Consider the following 21584-nt stretch of genomic DNA (forward strand, 5'->3'; position numbering starts at 1 on the left):
AGTTATATTTCACAGCAGCCTTGAAGCATGCATCACAAAATATCCTGACTGTAGTTATTACCAAGTTGGGTTATTTCTGCTTTCTCCCCCTTTTCCCTACAAATGCGTTTCAATTTCTCTGCAGTGTAATATATAGTGGCCCTTTTCCGGAAGTCAAAACAGCTTCTAGGAAGGAAAGTGAAAAAGTGCGGACTCATTTCAAATATTGACTCTCAGCCTCGCCTCGGCCCCACATCAGATATTGAATAGACTTATACATCAAATTGGAATCTGAGTTGACATTAAAGGGGGCGGAGTCTATTGCTTATTTTGATTATGAATGCATCGTAAGTTTTCTCTGCGCGTACCTTTTAAGGACAAGCACAGCGGAGCCATAAATCCCAGGTGTAATTCGTTCAAGAGACACACAACGTAGTAGTTAAATTTATGGCCATAAGGTTGGTGTCTCCCTCACTCTCAGCCAGAGGAGATAAACCAGCTGCTGGAAGGAAGTGACGGATTCCCTCGGCCTTTCTGGAAAGAAAACTTTACAGTGTACTTCTGTTATTGCAGATTGATGTTCCTATAACTGGAATCTAGCGTCATAAATAAGAGAAATAAGTCTGGTCTCGTTTTATCTTTTAAAGGTTCACAAACTACAATTTTTTATCGTTTTAAGTTCAAAAGGTCGAGAGGTGCTTATGTGTACATTTTACGACCTCAACAATTAATCTGACTGATCATAACAACAGAAATAATTTTAATCATATTCTGATAATGGTGATTTAGTATAAGTGAAGTAAATATACTCTAATACACAGACTGCAGAACAGAGCATTTTGAGCTTTGGAGATGTAGACAGACTAATAAACCTGTTTTTTTACCTGTGTTTTTCATGGCAGATTGTTGAGGTTAAGAAATCCGTGGGGTCGCTTCTCGTGGAACGGGAACTGGTCAGACGAGTGGACGGACTGGCCTCAGCACCTCAGGCACGAGCTGATGGCGCATGGCAGCAGTGAGGGTGTCTTCTGGATGGAGTACACTGACTTTATCAAGTAAGAAACTTCTGTCATAAACCTATGATATGCACTGAATTGGTCTTTATTTTTCGTACCTTTATTTTACCTTGCAAAACATAAAGAACAAGTCTTTGCCTGGGTCTGATATTATCGAGGACCATCCTGATTTTTTCATTAACCTCTCTGCCCTCTGGTGGTCATCTTGAGTAAAGCAGCTGTTCATCATTCATATAGGATTACATAGATTATTTGTCACTATATAATCCTTTTTATTACTTTTACTGGTTCATTCTGTTTTATTATAAACTATGTGTATTGCTTAAAGTAGACTCAAGTGATAGCACCTGTGCATACAGTAAATGACCTTCATTAAACAAAACCACATATGAGCGTTAGCTGTTGTTTAGCACATTGTCTGTCTATATAGAGTCGACACAGTCTTGCTTGGTGCACTGGTTGCTAGGGATTTGGCAGGCGGGGGCTTGTCCTGGCTCACAATGTGTTTTGCTGCATAAAATTAATCCTGCCATTTTGTCAAAGACTCAACTATCAGCTAATATTTCCCCAGCGCTTTCATGTATTTCTAAAGCTTTCATGTGTCATTCTATAGCTATTGGTCTGCATTTGTATTAATTATTTGTGTATCTATCAAAGCATGTTCAATTTTATTACTGAGTTCAGGCTATATAAAGGCTTGTGTTACTTCTAGCCTGGACCACTGGTGTGATTGATGGAGTGTGTCAGGGCTCTAGCGTCCCAGGTTTGCCTAAAGACAGTACAAGTGAATGGGAGGTCATTTATTCCGGGCCCTCCCTGTCTCACTAAATAAGATTCGCAATAAGTCCCGGCAGACCACTGGGGCTGTCCTCCTGAGCCGCTCCATCCAAAGAAATGCACACGGCCCTCCACATAGATCCCATTTGTCTGCAGGCTGTTTATTGTTTTCTCTTGACAGACAAATAATCTGGGAGCTCGCTGTGGCGTATGAGAGATGTAGTGCTCTCACTGACCGGGACAGGACAGCTACTTTAAGATAGTCAATAAGAGCGTTTCATCATCGCTGTCCTCTTTTCCTTTGATGTAGTTTGTTTAGACAGACTTGTTGCTAGTGTTAGACTTCGACTTAGACAAACTTTATTCATCCAGAAGGGAAAATATTTGGACACATTATAATATATACAGTATAATCACAAAGAGCAGTACAAATGGTAATAATAAATAAACACAACATGTACACAACATGAAAAATACATACAAAATATATATATATATATATATATATATATATATATATATATACACATATACACATAGTGTAGCCATTTAGCCAAACAATAGCTATTTATTTCATATTATCAATGTTCGAATAAGAAGGAATAATGATAAATTCATTGTCTTAAAGTATGTATCACAGTGTATTTATGTAGGATTTTGTAAAGTTATTTTCTTGTGTTTTTGGATGACAAAAGAGATGTAAAACAGTTGTCACATAAAAAGAAATGTGCAAAAAAACACACAAGTCAACAAGGTAAATGAAAGAAGTAGTCCCTTGGGTGGTGTCTTTGAAGAAGGCAGTCTTGTATGTTAGCGAGGTAAATGGTGTTTGTACAGCAGCCCCCTCTGAGGCAATGCTAACGTTTAAGGAGTGGCCTGTGATGCATACTGATGACCCGTGCTCATGACTCTGCGACATTAGCCCGTTAAATTGGTGTTTCACTTGAGCGCTCCCTTAATATACTTCTTACACAAACACTCATGCACATCCTCCCCTTGCTCTTGTAGGTACTTTGACTCCGTAGACATCTGTAAGATCCACTCGGACTGGCAGGAGGTGCGGCTGCAGGGCTGTTTCCCCAGTAAAGCCAGTGGACCGGTCACTGTCACTGCGCTCACTGTGCTGGAAAGGACCGCGCTGGAGTTTGCCCTCTTTCAGGAGGGAAGCAGGTAAATAGGCTTTCCCATTATCTCCTTTCGACAAGGGGATAATGGGAAGTGTTACCATGGTTCCAAAGGCTAATTGCTTAAAATTGGATTTGAATGTGTAGTTTTCAGTTTATGAACATTTGGCTAATTAAAGCTGTGAGAAAGAAATTGTTGAATTGGACGTTCCCTGGATATCTCTACAGTCTACAGTCTACACTAACTAACTACTCACATATATAAAAGAAAACAAAAGGGAACATAATCTATGTTAGAATCAGCTAGAATCACTCCAAATTAAATGGCATGATTTTGTTGGGCTAGGTGCTGCCTCAAACTTTTCTATAACTTTAATTTACAGAAATTGCCATAAAGTTTATTTTAGTAACAATGATACTTTAATTCTCTACTTAAGATTGTGTAAACCTACAGCCACCTTCTAGAGCAATTGCTGTTCTTTTCTCATTTTCATTCACTTCATTCATTTAAAAAGACACCACTGACCAATTGGAAATAACCCATGTACCAGAATGTTTTTTTTCTCTCATTCAAATATGAACAAATCCACAATTATCCATATCAGCACTGATTTGTTCTCCATCCCTTTTAAAAAGCGCCCAGTATAAAGTATCTTCTCCGTCTAACACACAGATTTGGTCTCTCTTCCAGGCGGTCAGACACAGCCGACAGTCACCTGCTGGACCTGTGCATCATGGTTTTCCGCGCGTCCTTCGGCAGCAGTAATAAGCTGACCCTGGGCCGGCTGCTGGCCCACAGTAAGAGGGCCGTCAAGAAGTTTGTGGGCTGTGATGTGATGCTTGAGCCTGGAGAGTACGCTGTGGTGTGCTGTGCCTTTAACCACTGGCAGATGAACGCCAGCGGCTCTGCAGGGCCCTCCACCCCCAGTACGTGCACCCGCTCTTAAATAATGTACTCATTAAGTGAAGTCGTTAGGACACAGTTTAAATAAGAGACATGTTTACTAATCTTGTTTTTATAGAACAACTATATTTTATCAGATGATGAAGAGTTATGGCTCATTTTGAATTTTATTTGACATGATTATAAAACCAGGAGGTAAAATATTACAGTTAAATGAGCTGTCATTTCAACAACAGCTACCTTGCCGAAAACGTGCTCTGTTAGAACAATGCTAGCAGTCAACCCATGTAGTGGTTCCCATTAAAAGATATGACAAGGCCATCTATTAACATTAAGTTTACAACTTAATTACTGGTAAATGGCATTCGTCTTGTCGTTTCCATATTATAATCTATTTAATGTAGATGCATACTTTACTGCCTCTTTCTGTGCTTTGTATTATGAGCTACTACCATTACATTTTCAATCTGTCAGTGACTTAGTTAATATGCATACTCAAATTTGATCATCATCATTGATTTCTGGACATTTCAAATGATTTAAATGACTTGCTAAGGCTGCACAATTAATTATAATTGAATCTAGGTGCTGCAATTGTCAAATAGCAAAGACTGCAGTTATTTAGATAATAAATAATAAATGTTGCTAAATATTTTATTGAAAATCTTGTAGAATGGACTTAAAACTTGTTATTAAATGCATGGGATTCTTGTATTAGTTTCTCTGGTCAGATTTCAGCCTTCTCTCAGATCTGAATACTCTGAAGTTGTTTATAGTGTACTCTCTGAACAGAATCATACTTTTAAACGCATATTGCAAATTTAATTGCAATCACAAAAAACATCTCAAAAATCACACCTACATTTGTTTACATGTCATTTTACTAATCTTAAAATGCACAAAAAGCTGCAGCCATAGACTACTGTTTTCTGTTTTCTACCTTTTACATATTTGCTCATTATTTAAAACATTTGACTCCTGTGCAGTCTCGAGTCCCACTAGTGGAGCAGTGAGGAGACCCAGCCAGGACTTTCCCGGCTACATCCTGGCCATCTACAGCTCTCGGCAGGTGATGGTGGAGCAGGTGGAGGCTACTGCTACAACTCTGGCCGATGCTATCATCCTCCTCACTGAGAACAAGGGAGAGAGACACGAGGTGAGACACAGACTACTGTTCTAAAGCAGCAGACAATTTACTGGCAAACGCTCTCATCTTTTTGAATATGAAAGGGTTGTAAAACTGTAAAATCCACTTTGAGCTTTGTACATGTGCTTGTAAATGCATATAACAGCAACTGGCACCCGTGTTCCTGGAGGCACATTTGCTGGCTCTCTTAACCAGCGCCTTGTTGAGAATACTGCCACTTTGGCTGGGATTTCAGAAGATGACTGTTTCTGTTTTTTTGGGTTCATCTTTATTAAATGATTCAGGCGTTCAGCTCTCCAGGAATTCACTGCTCACTGTAGGAGGCCGACCATGTGGGACTCTCATGACAGCCGCTACACAAACATATGGCTAAAAATATGCTAATCTGTTTTTATAAGCACACTAAAAATTATCTGATTTCTAATGTTATCAGATGATTGAAATAGAATTTACTCAGATAAAAGAGCAAAGTAATGTGTCAAAGGCAAAGATGAAAATGTTAAATATTTAAGTAAATTTATTGCTCTCTGTCTTCCAAAGAGTTACTCTACAAATCCATTTTCTTAATCCAGAATGTAACTACTGGTACTTGCTTTTCATGTTATTTCACACTAATCTCTCCCCTTTTGTCTGTTTTCAGGGCCGAGAAGGTATGACCTGCTACTACCTGACCCACGGCTGGGCGGGGCTTATCGTGGTGGTGGAGAATCGCCACCCGAAGTACTACCTCCATGTGTCATGTGACTGCACCGACAGCTTTAACGTGGTGTCAACACGCGGCAGCCTCAAGACCATCGACAGTGTACCACCTCTGCACCGGTAAACACGCACATTCACACACCTCAAGAACTGGCTCTGGCTTGTTTGACTAATAAGTAGTTTTTCTCTATTTTAGCTGTATTTTTTCCTCTATGATCAATATTTGTGGAGCTTTAACAATTTATCAGATTTATCTTTATGTGGACTAGTGTTGTCTCAAATTCACAATAAATATGTTTAGTTTGTCACCAAATCAGAAAAATGTAGTACCACTTATTAGTCAACTACTTCTTAGTAGCTGACTATTAAAGCAATAATTAGTTGCTTTTTCATAAGTAAATCTTAAACTCATGTCCCACTGAATACACCATTCTTACATTAGCATTAGTATGTTTTATTACTACAACTTTTACATAACACGACATAATATTAAGCCAAATTTGTGTAATACTTTATAGAAAACCATTCCCTTTTGCAGTCATTTTCTGAGTTTCATATGTTCCCTGGCAATTTCCCTTTCTGTTTGGAGGAAGGACTATTTAGCAGCACGGTCATCGCAAATGGAATTGTCAAGTGGCGTCTGATAATTGCTTTGACATCGTAGGTGTAAATGAGACTTCCCATTTCCTGCTATCATATTCTTGTTCTTCAGATTGCATCAGGAAATTACACAACTGATGAAGCACTTATTGTTGGGGTCTGGAGTTAACCCCGTGTTTGCCATATAGGAAAAAGTAAAACGAGGTCTAACTCTCTGTCTCCCTCTGCAGGCAGGTGCTGGTGGTGCTCTCACAGCTGGAGGGGAACGCTGGTTTTTCCATCACTCACCGCTTGGCTCACCGTAAAGCAGCTCAAGCCTCTTTGGGAGACTGGACCCCCACCAAGGCAACACACAGCCCGCAACTGACCCCAGATATTGATGGCCTGCATCGCCCAAGACCGCTATGACCACCGCCCACAAAATAAACGCACACTTAATCAACTATAAAGCAATTAACTGTCCGAGCACTGGAAGGCACCAAGTATTACTGAATGTATGGGGTTCACGTGCTTATAGGCATTCTTAAACCCTCCCTAAAAGATCCATCTGGGATTAGGGATGTGCCATTTCGGAGTAAAAATTGAGGGAGTGACCAGGACTATATAATCCAGTCCAGACTACTACTGCTTATTTTGTATACGTGCTGTACGAAGAATAAATATTGGATTTCAATGAGCTTCACAGACGTCAGGGTGGAGTGCTGTAACTACTGAGCCATTTTTCCTGGCCCAAGCCCTAGGAGCCAATCAGCAAGCCCCCTCGGGAATCCCCATCGCCTGATTGGACAGCTGAAATACAAATGCGGTACTGAAAGAGCCAAACACCACTATATATGTCCTGTTTATCTGTTTTCAGTCTTATCAGTTTTGTATACAGTCATTTCACATATAAGTGTACATTTAAGATAGGAAAAGCCATTATTCATTACGTATTGTCATTATTCTAGTTTGATCATTTCTAGCTCAGGACTAAATCTGTGATATATTTAGCTGAATTCAAAACTGGTGGATTTTGCTGGATTTTCCACTCTGCATTGTGGTGATGACATGTTCAGTCACTCCTCTAAAGATTTGTTTTTTCCTTTTTGATACCAACAAATTATTATGTTCCCCACAAGAGAACACACGCTGGTCCGACTCGCACGCTCCTAATTTGTCGTGCGAAGGCTCTGGGGAAATTTGTAAAAGGCTGTTTAGCTTGTCTCATTTTAACACATACACCTGACAGATTTCTTCAGTTTAAAGTGAAATGAATGTGCAGACCTGTTGTTCACACGTGATTCCCGTAGGATGAAGCTACATACACAATACACACTACTGCACTATTATCTAATACATTTACAAACTATTAGGCTTTCAAATTTTACACATGCCTCATTTATTCTCTAAACTGAGAAACTAACTACACCCATTGGTTTTGTCTTGCCTTATGTACTATTAGTATAATCATTTCCTTGGCAGTTCCCACAGCCATGTGTGCCCTTGGTTGATCTGGCATAGGTTTTACACTGTCCTTAGAGTCAGTTCTCTGTCAGTCTTCTGTGGCATAAGTAATGGCCTAAATAGAATTAAACAACATGTTGTTTTTTTTTGTTGTTTTTTTACACAGACATCTTGTGTTGTGTCACATGTGAACACCTGGTCTGAACATTGTATTACACGTTATGCTGTCACCATATAGTAGCGTATTTAACATAAGCATAAGTAGCTGAATTTCTTTTAAGGCCAGTTGTGTCCCTCATCCCTCAGTCATCACCACAGATGTCCATAGTTTACTGAGGACAAGGGAACAGAAAATGGTACGAAAACTGCACTTTTGAAGTTTGTGTCTTACTATTGGAAAAGGATGGATAAACTTGAGTATTACATGGATTCTACGTCTTGTTGTCAATGATGGTTAATATTTGACTACAGTCGATCTTTTAAGGTCCGTTGTTACTGCACTCAGTGCAGTCCTACCCTCTCCTCGCACAACCACTTTTTATGTTTTGTAAAAATGTATACCATAGCATAATGGCAACTTAAAACTTGAAGCTATGTGTACAAATGTTTTCCAAAGAGAACTTAAAATGCAGATTGCCCTGTACGTATGTGTGTGTGATTGTCCTGACTAATTTATTTGTAAATGATTTGTAGGTCTGTTTTATGAATAATTTTAAATGCTTAATAAAATGCTTAAAGTTGATTGGAAACCTGCACTGAAAACTGCAACAGTCCCAGCTCGGTTGACATCTTCACAAGAGTATTTTCTACTTTTGCCGCCATCTTCCAAACTAATGCATTTCCACAGAAACGCTCTTTCTCTCCTTTGCCTGGTTTCTTGTAAATTGTACAGACTTCAAGCATAAACCACAAACTCAGCAGCTCAATGAATATTACAGCTTTGGCTGAACAAATGGATCTCCAATGAATGTGATATATTTTAATAATTTTGTCTGGGGATAAAATGGCTTCATGTGTACAAATGTATGTTTAATTTTCAATCTCAGGTTCCAATGGACCAAATAAATTTTTTAACTAAAGACGACATTTGTTGTTATTGGTAATGACCATCTGGGCTTAGTCATGCTGACTCATATACTTCTGTTGCTCTGTAATTATTTATGTATTTACTTACTTTTTCTCATTTCTGATTAAGAGAGGTGTGACAACTTAAGATTAAGACTCAAAGTCAATATGTAATAGCTCATGTATTTTCTCACCCTCAGATTTCAGGACTCCTGAGTCGTGACTCAAGTTGGACTTGTGAGTGATGACTCAGACCTGTTGTTGACAGTTACTCACACTCATGAGATAGACTTGGATTTAATTTTCTTTACAAAAACAAAACATGTCAATAATTGTTTTTACCTGTAGATTTTATTTATGCTATTTTTGAGAGGAGAACTCTTGGAGACAGGCAAAAATAACTGTCTTTGATACAGTGGAAATTCATATTTTACACAGCAAAGTCACAATTTTACTTGTGTTTGTGAGACCAGCAGGTCCCATGAGGCCCCATTGTACCTGGTCTTTGGTCAAAACGGGATCTCAGTCAGTGACCTTCAGCTGCACAGTACAAATGATCCAATATTAATTCCATTAAAATTGAGGACAATTTTTCTTAAGTGTTTCAAAGAGTAGTATAATGACCCTCTGGGGTTTGAAGCACTAACCACAGGGTACTGAATAATTTCAGATTTTAAAAGGAAGTAAAATTGTGTTGAATAAGAAAAACTCTTTAGTAAATCATTTAAATATATATTTAAATATTTTGGAGGATTTTGGACATCATGACATAATTGACAGTATAGGCTTCTTCTGCATTTGATTACCTAATAATACCTGAATTAGGAGGTATTATTAGACAAAGCTAAGTGGGAACCAGTAAAACCACTGCACCACTACTGACCCTTTAGTCGTGACCACGCCCCCTTGCACCAGCCGTCTGAAGGAGCGTCTTGTTTTTTCTAAAATTGGCCTCGGCTCTGGTTCCTCCGCTCTCCTGGTCGCCCCCTCCGCTGATGGTCTCCCCAGGGCGGCCGCACACCGCCTCCCCTCGCAGCAGGCAGCACCCTGCGCCAGCACCAGTCCCATAGGCCCGCGTGTGTGTGTGCGCGCGCGTGTGTGTGTGTGGACCATGAGGGGGTGTCATTAGCAGCACGAGGTGATGTCAATCTGTTCTGGACGCGCACGCAGAGGAGACGCACACACCTCCAAACTCTCCAGTCAAAGGTAGGGCAATTTAGGTTTTTTTTGCTGCAAATCACGAATTTGTGCGTCAGACTTTTCGTCACGTGGGACAGAGATAAGGAGATATTGAGTTTCAAAGTTAAAACTAAGAAAATAGGAAGATTTTTCTGAAGATGTGATAAGGTTTCTTGTGGAAAGTGCAGTGCTGTCTTACGAGTGAAGGCGGAGGAGCTGGGGTGCTATAGCCTACTTATTAGAATTTTTTTCTTTTTCAAACTGCAGTAGTTCAAAACTTGCTTATTTAGGCCAGACATATTCACTATTGACTTAAAACTTCTATCACACTGGCAGGCCTAATGTTTTGCCAATACAGGCTTAAGTTCGTTTGATTACAGATGACCTCTCTACTGAAAAGCCATATAGTGTTTCCCATGTGTTAAAAACTGTGAATGAACATGTGTTGCCTCATAAAATCCTTCATTTGTGCGTGTCTTGGCAGCTGCACCAGTGCTTATCAAGAATAGCTTTTTAAACCACTCCGGAGTCATGATGTAAAAATCTGCTGGCACTCTTTGTGTCTGTCAGCTCCAAATATTTGGGCTGATACTGTAGTTAAGAGCTGCTTCTTCTCAGTTGCCATGACCTGTGCTCTTTGTCCCTCCCTTGCCTGACTAGCCACTCCCTTCTACATGATGTTCATTTTGACAGCATGTGGTTTAGGCTGGCCAGGTAAGTCCCCCTGTACGTCTTCACTAAAACCTCAGGCCTACATGTGATGTCAAATATCTAAATAAATGTCTTATCTAATAAATAATAGAGCTGTGTTATTGTTTTGTAGAAATCATGGCAGCAGCAGACCAGATCCCAGCGCTCCCTCAGTCTTTCGCTCCAAACACAGACAGTGTCTTCTCTGACATGTCCGGCTTCTTCTCCATGGACACCAACGTTCCTGGTCTTTCTAAAGTTATCCTCAACAAACTCAACATGAAAGATTATGGGGAATATCGGTAAAAGAAAAAAAAAAAGAAATACAGCTTTGCCTCTCCAAATCTGTCCATTTTAAAGATTTTTCCTGTTCTTGTATTTTTAGGGCAGCTGTAGAGGGGAAGCCCAAAGGAATCTCTTTTCGAAACTATAAAGAGATGTTCCAAAAGATGGAGGAGACCTTTAAGTTCTGCACTGGCTGCAATGCACTCCCAGAGCATCTGAGCGAGGGCCAGAGCCTCAAACGCTGCATCAAGTGAGTGCAAGAATGATCTGTTCACACAACAGGGAAAAGTGAGGAAGGTGTTGAAGACTCATGTGAAGTATTTTAGCAGAAATCCAAATGCACTTTTTACATTTTTTTTTACTTTTTATTTTTTATTTGTACACATTTTAATTGGCAAACCTTACCTTACAAAACCAGTGGCTGAGTTCTGTCAGACAGAAAAAGTCATAGTGTCATAATACAGGAAGTGCTCCACTGTGTTTTTAAACTTCATACACGTTCACTAGTATCATTTGGATTGCCCTGGAATTCCCAATTTCTACTAAACAAAAGGTAAAACAAAATCAAACAAAAGGTAACTTCATGACATCACAAGGTGGAGCAAAGCATTTTGAGCTTTGGAGTAATAATAAAAAGTAACTCAGATACAACTCGAGGTATGTTTATGATGAGGTAACAGTGTTATAACGTGGCTTAAAGTGAGACAATGTTGTTTAATATAGGACCTAAACATGAAAAACATGAAATAGGTATAAATAAATAAATTAAACCCATAAAATAAATGAGTGCTTGTCCTGAACAGAAACAATAATTCTGGGGGCTTACTTCTTTGTTTAATTAGCATGGGCTACTCATCACACAGGAGTCGGTGTACCCATGTATTCATAATGGCTTTGGTGGTTTACATAGGCTGGCACTCTTCTATGATCTGTTTGACAGAGCCACTTAAAATGTTGCCACATTAACACTGATACACTTTAATCCTTATTATTTTAGGGAGAAATTAGAAGGTCATCGCGCTATCATCAGCAGCCGTCAAATGTCTGTTGACTAACAACGTATAAGGTTACGACACTTATAGACTATTTCACACAGTAGTATAGATTGTGACCAGGGTAGACTAGGGTGTATTTTTAGCTTTTATTTGGAGGTCCCTAAAGGCTCTCTCTCAGATTCCAAATGGTAAGACTACACTTGCAATGCACCCAAAGGAATGCCCCAGATTGATTGCATTCTCTGTTTATTATGATTGGTCATACTGTGGTCAAAATCAAACATTGTCATTGTTTTTCTCTTGCAAGATTATTTTGTAAGGTTAATAATACATAATACCAAGAGTATAAGGCCACTGAGGAAAAGAGTATGATATTAGTGCTATCATCAAAGTAGTGTTATTTTTGTAGACTAAAATAGTTTCACCAATGTTATATATAAAGATGAATTGTGTAGCTTTTCGGGTGGAGGGTCTGTCACCTGCTTGCTTTTATGATATAAATGTCATTGCTCTGCCTGGAATGTTTCACAGTATGACATTAAACAGCTCTACTTTACATTTATTAAATTACAGCTGGTTTTAAAACTCATAAATTCCTAGAAAAACAGACATTCTGGCTGTGAGTGGGGTTGGCTCTCTATAGATCTGACTTGTAACTTGCTTGTTTGAGGATAGAAAGGTTTAATGCCATACTGTGAAACATTCTAGACAAAGAAATAAAGCATTTGACAGACCCTCCACCAAAAAATTACACAGTGCACTGTTAACTAAAAATTACTATTAGTATGCTATAATAATTTTTACAATGTGACCCATGGACCACAAAATGCCCAGGTCAGTTCAAAGGTCTACTTGAAATTTGTTCTATGTCTAGAAGTATGCCCAGAATGTGCCCTGAGAGAGACAGCCGTTGATATATGATTGGATGTAAATCACAGGCCTCAGAGGGTAGGAGCAGCTGGCAGCAGCAGTCAGACCCATAATCCAACAGGAGATTCAGTCGGACAACACATCGGCACCGGGCGCACAAAGAGGTGTTTAAGTACTAATCCATCAAAACGCTTTTATCAGGGGGCTAAAAGTGGCCCCAATTCATCCTGTGTCACAAGTTTAAAGCATTCTAAAGACTCTCCACTGGTCCAGTAATAGATGGAAGGGAGGAGGTATGACTGCTCATTTGTATTGATACTTTGCAGTTACATCATGCTGGGGTTGTTTTACATGCAGTTACCATGGTGACAAAGCAAACACAGACAAAAAAGTTTTAAGATCGTCTGAAAACTCAAGAAAAAGCACAAAATTGATTTAAATAGCACATTTTCAGGAGTCTGTTGTTGTTGTTGTTGTTGTTGTAACCCAAGCCGTCTTTCGTCCTTGTCTTCTAAGTTAGTCCCAGGAACTCTGCAGCTCCTCTGGGGTCTGTCCAGAAAGATTGCACATGGATTTGCTGGTTTTGCAGGGCAGGTGAAGAGGTGCTGTGTTGTATGAGATGTTTGACCTCAGTCTGGAGAAGTGTCAGTAAACGGTCATGGTCACATATTTATATTGCTCTTTTCCACCTTCAAGGCACTCAAAGCACTTTACAACACGGAACTATTCACCCATTCACACACCAATGTACACAGACACTGTGGGCGAGGTAGGTTAAGTGTCTTGCCCAAGGACACAATGACAGAATTCATCTGTGGCAGCTGGAATCACACCAGCCAATCTGTGGGTCTGATTGCTCAACCAATGATGTTTATGTCAAGGATGTCTAGGTTTATTTGTGAGAGACTTGTAAACATCTCCCCTGTTGTAATTCCAGCTAAACAAAATTGCAATATCTTTTAAACAGTTAATAAAAATGTTGTGTACCAAGCATCTACAGACCGGGTTTTTGTACTGAGCTGTCAGTCAACCAGTATTTTGGCCACGGACAGGTGAAAGAGTTAAGGGCTTTCTCCTCCTGGTTCAGCAGTGGACTCCCATCCACAGCTGTTAAAGGATGAAACCAAATGGTGAGCTGATCTGACCCAGGGATGACCTGACAGTCTGTGGAGAGGGCTAAACTTACTTTTGTGCTTTTCTGTTTCATGCAGTGCTATGCTCAGACACATGTCATCTACCAAATCCACTACTGGTCAAGCACTGTTATGCTCTGACTGAGTGACTGAGTGATGTGTGATACTTTCTTCTTTTATTAAAATGCATGACTCAATTCTGTCCCCCAGATGCCTGAACGTGTATTACTGCACCAAAGAGTGTCAGAAGAACAACTGGCCATTGCACAAAAAGGTGTGTAAGACCCTGCGCCTGGTGGCCATTGACCGACTGGTAGAGTGGCTCGTGTTCCTCGGTGAGTAATGAAATGAAAGAATTATCAAAGTGGTAAAGTTTAAATATCATACTTGTTAATGAGGCATATTTAAGAGGCTGTGGAAACAAAACCTCAAGCGAATTCTAATTTCAGAGTTGTTCTTTGATACCAAAGTGATTTTTAAATTTTAATTAGAAAGTCTTTTTAATCCAGGAGTTCTCAAACTGAACTGAATGGGACCCCAAAAATAACCACGGCACGGCCCAGGGATCCCCACTATAAAGTGAAATATACATGTCTTCCACTGTCAAGTTGCAGAATATAAAAAATCATGTTTATTGTGTTATTTGACCTCATTTCCATTGGTGTTTAATGTTTTTATTAAATAGAACTAGATTAAATACATACCTAACTTTAAAATGAGATCACAACAGATCCACTGTTTTGAACCTCTAAAGTGTATACATTTACACAGTCTTAATAATTATGTTTGGGTTTTGACAGGAAACCTCCCGTTCCCCACTGACAAATGGACTAAACCCACGAGTGATGTGAAGACTTGGGATGACTGGCTCTCCATGCAGGGCGACCTCAGCGCTCGACTGGACACCATCTTGGCCAGTCCCAACATGGAGACGCTGTGGAAGAACGCCAGCCATCCTCGCCCTGAAGATGCAGACCTCAGACAGTCCCTATGGCGCATCCAGAGTGAATTTCTGTCCCGAGTTCTCACTGTGGGAATGGCCATGCAGCAATTTAGCTTGGACCCGTACTCCAAACCCTTGACCATTCACATCATAGGAGCATCCCACAATGAGACTATGGGGGCCAAACTGACAGATTATGATGAGCTGAGCCGCATGTTTCCAGGACACCAGGGCATCGAGGTGGTGATGGTGGGGCCCGAGGTGGTGGATGGGCCCATAATGAGGCCCCCTCTGAGGGCGTTCGGGCCCAGGCAGCGAGTCTTCATGAGTGCGTACAAAGCCCTGTACCATCAGTTCTGGGAGGATGTGGTGGAGAAGCAGGAAGCCGCCAGACCAGACCTGGTGGTGGGCTTTCATCCTGGTAAGAACTTGTGTTATCATCAGTGCTAGGAAGTCAACAAAAAAAATGTATAAAGAGAAAGAGTAATTACATTTGGTGGTATTCGGAACAGTTACTTGACTCAAATCAAAGGAATAATTTGCTGTACTTGAATACACATTTTAGACTTGAATGACTGAAGTTTAAAATGTGTATCAAACTGCACAGAATTAGTAAAAGAGAAATAGGAAACACAGCTCTTGTGTTGTGTCTATGTGCAATTTTGATGAAACGTACATTTGTTGTTTGAAGTTGCTTTAATCTTATGTCACATTTTATACAGTAATATAATGCAGCTGTGAGTGTAAGTATTATAATACAGTACTCATGTAACAGAATTTTACATGAGTATTTTAGAACATACATTTTAAAGCACATATTCAGTATTCTCTTAGAAAATATTTTTTTAACCACCATCACTGGTTATCATTATGTTTTTTTTAATCAAACTAATTCATGTTTGAAGTGCTAAATGGTGGTAATTGGAAAAAAGAAGAAATATACAAAAATTGAATTCTCAAATGTGGAATTAGGATTATGGACAATTTTTTTCCAGTCCAATATATGTTCTAGTTAGAAACATGATATTCCCAAAGTATTACCAGAATACACTGAAAGAAAATGTTATTCATCAGTGTATCAATGAATAAGACATGCACTGGCCAACCTTTCAGAAAACCAATGACCTCACTTCTTTGTCTTTAACACATCCAAAAATAGACTATTGTATTATGTTTATGTTCAAACACGTCAGTCACATGCCCTCTCTCCCTGTGGTCTTTATTAAAGTAGTACCTCAGCTCACTCCCCACTCATGCCTCCCTGTAGAGCTGAGAAGCTGCAAAGTGAAGGGGGTTAACCCTGTCCCAACTGTACTTGTAACCTCTTTTCAATTGTCGCTGGGTTTTCTAAAAGAGACTAGGAGCTACATATACAGAGACCTGTCATCCTCAAGAGTGCATAGACTCCATCATCTTGATGCCACTGAAACTAGCTTGAAATGATTTTGTTGTAACTTATGTCTTATGTGTAGATGTGATATATTGAATCAGTATGCTACATAGTAAAAGTAAAAAGAAAAAAAAATCTTCATGATCCAGTGTACAAAATATAAATAATTCAGTAATTATTGGTATATTAAATGTCCTATATTATGCAAAATCGACTCACATGTTTGAGTTACCATTTATTATTAGGCTCTGTACATCTCCAAAGCTCAAAATGCTCAGTTTTATCCTGTGATGCCATGTAGTGGTAGTTTTGAAGTTACATTTGACCTTTAGTCAATAGAGATGGGCAATTCCAGGGCTGAAATTATCCAAATGGTTCTAGTGAAGGAGTTTGGAATTTACAAACACAGTGGAATACTACTTGCCTGACATCACAAGGAAGAAAAGAGTGATTTCTGTTACAGAGAAGAACATGTGTGAATGAAACAAAACACAACTCTGGGTATGTTTGTGATGAGAAAACACATAACATTAGAAAATAGCACAATATGGGCCCTTTAATTAATTTTCTCCCCTGAACATCTTGTTGAAAGTATGAAATATGACACAACCCCCTCTGTGCTTCAGGCTTTCAGTGCCGTTTAAGCTTTATCGATGTGATGACCAGTGATTATAGATTTGTAACTTGTCACAGCAACACCATTGTCTAAAACAATGTATTGAGTGACAGTTGTTTTCAAAAATCCAACTCTGTCTTCAAGCTGTGGACTCTTAAGTAAGGTGGATTTCACTGGACCAAACCTGTTTATATATAGCTGCAGTGGCACTGGGATAGCTCGTGTTAATGTGCAAGAATGTAAGAAAACTGTGGCAGCTGTTTTGGAAGATGATGATGTCTTTAAAATCTAGTTAAGACTTAAAGGTGCATTGTGTAACTTTTCCAGTGAAGGGTCTGTCCAAGGCTTTTCTGCATGGTGATGTCATTGCTTTGTCCGAAATGTATCTCCTTAAACATTTCTATCATTGTGGAGAATAAACCAGGCCAAGTTACTGGTTAGACCTGTGGAGAGGCGACCCCGCTCAAAGTCAGAATTTTTGAGAAACAAAACCATCTGTAGCTGAATAAATATCAGGCAGATCTATTTAATATCATATTGTGGAACATTCAAAGCAGAGCAGTAACATATCCATAGAAAAAAAAAGGTGACAGACCCGAACCAAAAAGTTACATAGTGCACCTTTAAGATTTCTAATTAGGATGAATACAAAGACAACACAAGCTGGATGTTCAGGGGACTAGTTAATTACTGGCTGTAAAACATTAAAAGAGTGCTACTTTGTTAACAATTTATTCTCCGTCTGATTTCTCAAAAGGCGACTTGTGGTGCGTATTATCTACTGTAGACCTTCACTGTGCTATGTTTGGGCTATAATTCATTAGCCATGAGTGACATAGTTCTCATTATGACTTGTTTTGCATTGTTTCGTACAACAGGTTTCCATGCCAACCAGGGTCTGATCGAAGGCTGGCTGCCGACTCTGCTGCTCCTCAGAGACTACAACATCCCGACTTTGTTCACCGTCTTCAAGTGGGTGTCTGACAACTTCACTGCATCCTTCACAAAGAAAGCTTATTTTAATCATACAAAAAGACCCAATTTTGAGATATTACACAACTAAGGAATTTCATTAAAACCTGTGCCTCTAAGAGAGAATTAGTACCATTTGAAATGATTCTAAAAACGTAGCGAATTAGTCATAATTCGACAAGTGCATATAATCTGTCTGGGCACTACATTGTTTGTATGAATAATGGAAACTGCATTTGAGCTGAAAATGACGTGCAATCCTACGCATAGCTGGAAACTGGGTCACATACCTTACCTATTGTTCATTTAATATGGGCACAGTTGCCTTAATGCAGGTACATTTTGCTTGCAGTCAGTGACTTGCACTGACAACATGGTGATTGTACTCCCTCTTGTGGTGGGAAATTAATATAATACATATGTCTGTAGAGTACAATGTAATAATTTCACAGTTGTTTTGTTTACACTATTTTGTATCTGTCCCTCTGCAGTGAGAATGAGCTAAAGTACTCCCTGCAGATCCTGCTGGAGTTGGAGATGAACATTCAGGACAGTGGAGCAAACCCTTTTAGTTCTCAGAAACCCGAGCAGGTCCAGGCTTCTCCAAACACAAAGCCGGTCTACTGCAGCTCCCACTACATCCGCTTCCAAGGTCTGCTGCCTCGAAAGGAGTTTGAGGAACCACAACCAGAAACTTCATGAAGAACCCTCCACAGTCAGAGTAAAAAATGGACAATATAAGTTTATAAATTCTAGATGAATGTTGCGATTGTGTCAGTGCTCCAAATTCCACGTGTATGTTACCAGATCCAAATCTTATTATTATTATTATTATTTTTTATGTGTTTACAGTAATCTGGATTTATAACTGATTATTTGAAGTCTAGTGCATACGTTAAGAATGAAACACAAATAAATGAACTTATTTTTATTATATTCTACTGTGGGCAATGATATCAGTGAACTCTGCCATCTACTGGATAAAAACTGCAGTAGAGAGATTTCTGTCCAGTATGCTCACTACTATTTAATGTATTCTAATTCTATAATTTATCATATTGAAAGGCATTATTTATTATTGTAGACCCTACTGATTTTTGGTAGCGTATAGCTTTACTGGTTAAAAGGAAACTATAGTCACAACATTAATTCTGAACCTGGGTTGCCAGTACCAGTGCTTTCAGTCATATTCCTCATATATAAGACTGCATTCTTCAAGTAGCTCAAGTGTCTTCTGGAAGTATCTGGTCTTGTGAGAGTTTTCTAGAAGGAAAAGCACAGGTGGTATTTTTGCCCCCACTCAGCACTCGCATGTCAGAGAGAGAGAGGGGGAGCTGGGACTCCACAGCACATGAAGACACTTTTCAAATGACGGATACACAGAAGTAAGTCACTTTTACCCACTGTGTTTGAGCTCAAAGTAATAAACAGTTTCATTGTTGCTTAAATTTCAAGCATTTGCATTTTGTAAAAAAGACGTGGGAAACTTGCTTGGTGGGACAAGCTCAAGATGGCCACAGACGTGTAGAGCCAGTAGCCAGTTATTTGAGTTGTTAAAGGAAGTGGACAACATCTTTCATTGAAGATTTACTCTGAGATAGTTGTCGTCACGCTGAAGTGGGATACATGTGCGTATACTGTATACATGTACATATGTAGACATAGATTATCTTTTGTTGTTAAATGTTATCCAATGAGCCCATAGCTTTGTCCTTTCTTACAGCAGCTGTGCTTTGCTATTTATAGAACTAAAGGAGTCTATAGGCAAACACAGTCTAGCTCAACACCCTGTCTGAAACTTTACATTGATTACAATTTGATTACAATTTTAGTCAAAATAAAAGTTTATTATACTTCTTCTGTTCAGTTTTAGATGAATCTTTTAATATTTCTAATACTGGTTAATTCTGAGACATCAAAAAACCTACAGGTGTTACCGAACTGAAATGAGTAAATGATGAATCCTTGTTATTTCCAGGACAATGGCAGAGACCAAAGCTAAACCGATGGCCTTCAAGACTCAGAAGGAGATGTTTGAAAGGATGGAGGAATCCTACAAAGTGTGTGCACACTGTGAGAAGAGACCAAGCCAGCTGTCCAAACCTGAGTCCATGAAGCGCTGTTCCAGGTAGAACCATAAATCTTATGTAGTGTTAATAACCCATTTCTGATATGCCCATAGCTTCAATTTAGACACACTCTATTGCTCTTCTAGATGTCTCAATGTGTACTATTGCTGTAAAGACTGTCAGAAAGAGGACTGGCCCAAACACAAGAAGCTCTGTTCTCAGCTGCGACTGGCTGCTATCGACAGAATTGTGGAGTGGCTTTTGTTTAAGGGTACAGTTTGATTTATGGATCACTATATGTGTAGTTCTACATCAAGTGAAGATAACACAAAGCAATTCTGAATCTGCCATTTACACTGTTTTCAAACTAAATAAACATTTTTATTTTATCATCATCAGGTGAGCTCCCGTTCCCCACAGAAAAATGGTCTAAGCCTCAGTCAGAGATAAAGGGCTGGGACGACTGGCTGGCGATGCAAGGTGACCTGACCCCACGCCTGGAGCCCATTCTGAATGGAAACAACATGAAGGAGCTGTGGATAGATGCTGGCAGACCCCGTCCTGATGATGAAGACCTTAAGCAGTCCTTATGGAGAGTTACCAGTGAGTTCATGTCCCGACCAATGACCATCGCCTGGGGAATACGGCTGTTTGGGCTGAACCCTTATAAAAAGCCTCTCACAATTCACCTGGTGGGAGCAGGACAGTCTGAGACCCTGGGAGCCAAACTGACAGACTATGATGAGCTCAGCAAGATGTTCTCAGAACACCAGGGAATAGAGGTGGTCCTTGTGGGACCAGAAATCATGAATGGGCCTGTGGTGAGGCCTCCTCTCCGTGCGTTTGGACCTAGGCACAGGGTCTTCATCAGTGCATACAAGGGCCTGTATCATGAGTTCTGGGAGAATGTGGTGGAAAAGAAGGAGGCAGCAAAGCCAGACCTGGTGGTGGGCTTTAATCCTGGTAAGGACATAACACACACATCACACAATGATTCATGACTCCATGGAAATTCTTATACACACATATATCATAATCTTTCCAAAGGTTTTGATGCCAGTCAAGGTCTGGATGAAGGATGGCTTCCAACTCTTCTTCTGCTCAGGGATTATGAGATTCCTGCCCTGTTCACTGCAGTCACGTAAGTGTAGTAGTATAGTAAACCTAGAGTGATGATAATTAGTATTTGTGTTTTAACTCTGTTTAAATGTCCACAGTGAGACAGAGATGACCTACTCACTGCAGATCCTCCAGGAGCTGGAGATGGACATGAAGGGGAGTGGAGCAAACCCCTTCACATCTCTCAAACCTGAAGTGGTGGGCTCTTCACCAAACAGGCCTCCAATCTACTGTAACTCGCACTACTTCTGCTTCCAGGGCCTGTTGGAGACCGTGGAGTTTGAGGAGCCAGAAGATTAAAGCTTGGGGGCTTTAGATATTTCCTTACTTGTGTTATTATATTTTACATTTGTCATAATTCTGTTATTTAAATTCTGCTGCATTTATTGTCTCTAATGTTCTTATCATACTTTTTGTATTTTAAATGTACTTTGCATTCTCTATCATATGTAAATGCACTGTTACTGTACCATAGATGACTGTTACGCAAATGTACATTTTCTTAACTATGTTTATTTTTATGTAATTTAAAATAAATATTGACATTGTTACATTGCACTCCAAAGGTA

At 39.6% G+C, this 21584-nt stretch overlaps 3 protein-coding genes across 4 annotated transcripts in view; all 3 read left to right on the forward strand.

The window, feature by feature from the left end:
* capn15 (calpain 15) overlaps positions 1 to 8768 on the forward strand; it is a 49048-nt gene extending 40280 nt beyond the window's left edge. The window contains exons 7-12 of the mRNA XM_020924224.2: positions 882 to 1034; positions 2781 to 2942; positions 3588 to 3823; positions 4787 to 4956; positions 5588 to 5766; positions 6477 to 8768. Of these exons, the coding sequence (XP_020779883.1) occupies positions 882 to 1034; positions 2781 to 2942; positions 3588 to 3823; positions 4787 to 4956; positions 5588 to 5766; positions 6477 to 6654 (1078 nt within the window). The 3' untranslated portion in view covers positions 6655 to 8768. The remainder of the gene's footprint in view (positions 1 to 881; positions 1035 to 2780; positions 2943 to 3587; positions 3824 to 4786; positions 4957 to 5587; positions 5767 to 6476) is intronic.
* A 1051-nt stretch (positions 8769 to 9819) lies between these two features.
* On the forward strand, positions 9820 to 18763 carry LOC110159741 (putative protein MSS51 homolog, mitochondrial). The gene is made up of 7 exons (XM_020924351.2): positions 9820 to 9960; positions 10757 to 10925; positions 11009 to 11158; positions 14117 to 14241; positions 14707 to 15270; positions 17734 to 17827; positions 18319 to 18763. Exons 2-7 carry the CDS (start codon positions 10762 to 10764, stop codon positions 18527 to 18529), a joined length of 1308 nt encoding a protein of 435 aa, XP_020780010.1. The 5' UTR covers positions 9820 to 9960; positions 10757 to 10761; the 3' UTR covers positions 18530 to 18763.
* Positions 18764 to 18909: 146 nt separating this feature from the next.
* Positions 18910 to 21566, forward strand: LOC110159739 (putative protein MSS51 homolog, mitochondrial). Of its 2 annotated transcripts, none has more exons than XM_055150603.1 (6): positions 18910 to 19455; positions 19806 to 19955; positions 20043 to 20167; positions 20296 to 20859; positions 20944 to 21037; positions 21114 to 21566. In XM_055150603.1, coding segments are annotated over exons 1-6 (1137 nt in total). In that variant the 5' UTR covers positions 18910 to 19453; the 3' UTR covers positions 21316 to 21566. The 2 variants fall into 2 exon arrangements, with proteins under 2 accessions (XP_055006578.1, XP_055006577.1); XM_055150602.1 differs by having other exon boundaries at positions 18910 to 19212.
* The last annotated feature ends 18 nt before the right edge of the window (positions 21567 to 21584 follow it).

This window comes from Boleophthalmus pectinirostris, unplaced genomic scaffold, assembly GCF_026225935.1.
Source record: "Boleophthalmus pectinirostris isolate CB_2022bp ecotype Guang Dong unplaced genomic scaffold, ASM2622593v1 HiC_scaffold_14, whole genome shotgun sequence".
Classification (NCBI taxonomy): domain Eukaryota; kingdom Metazoa; phylum Chordata; class Actinopteri; order Gobiiformes; family Gobiidae; genus Boleophthalmus; species Boleophthalmus pectinirostris.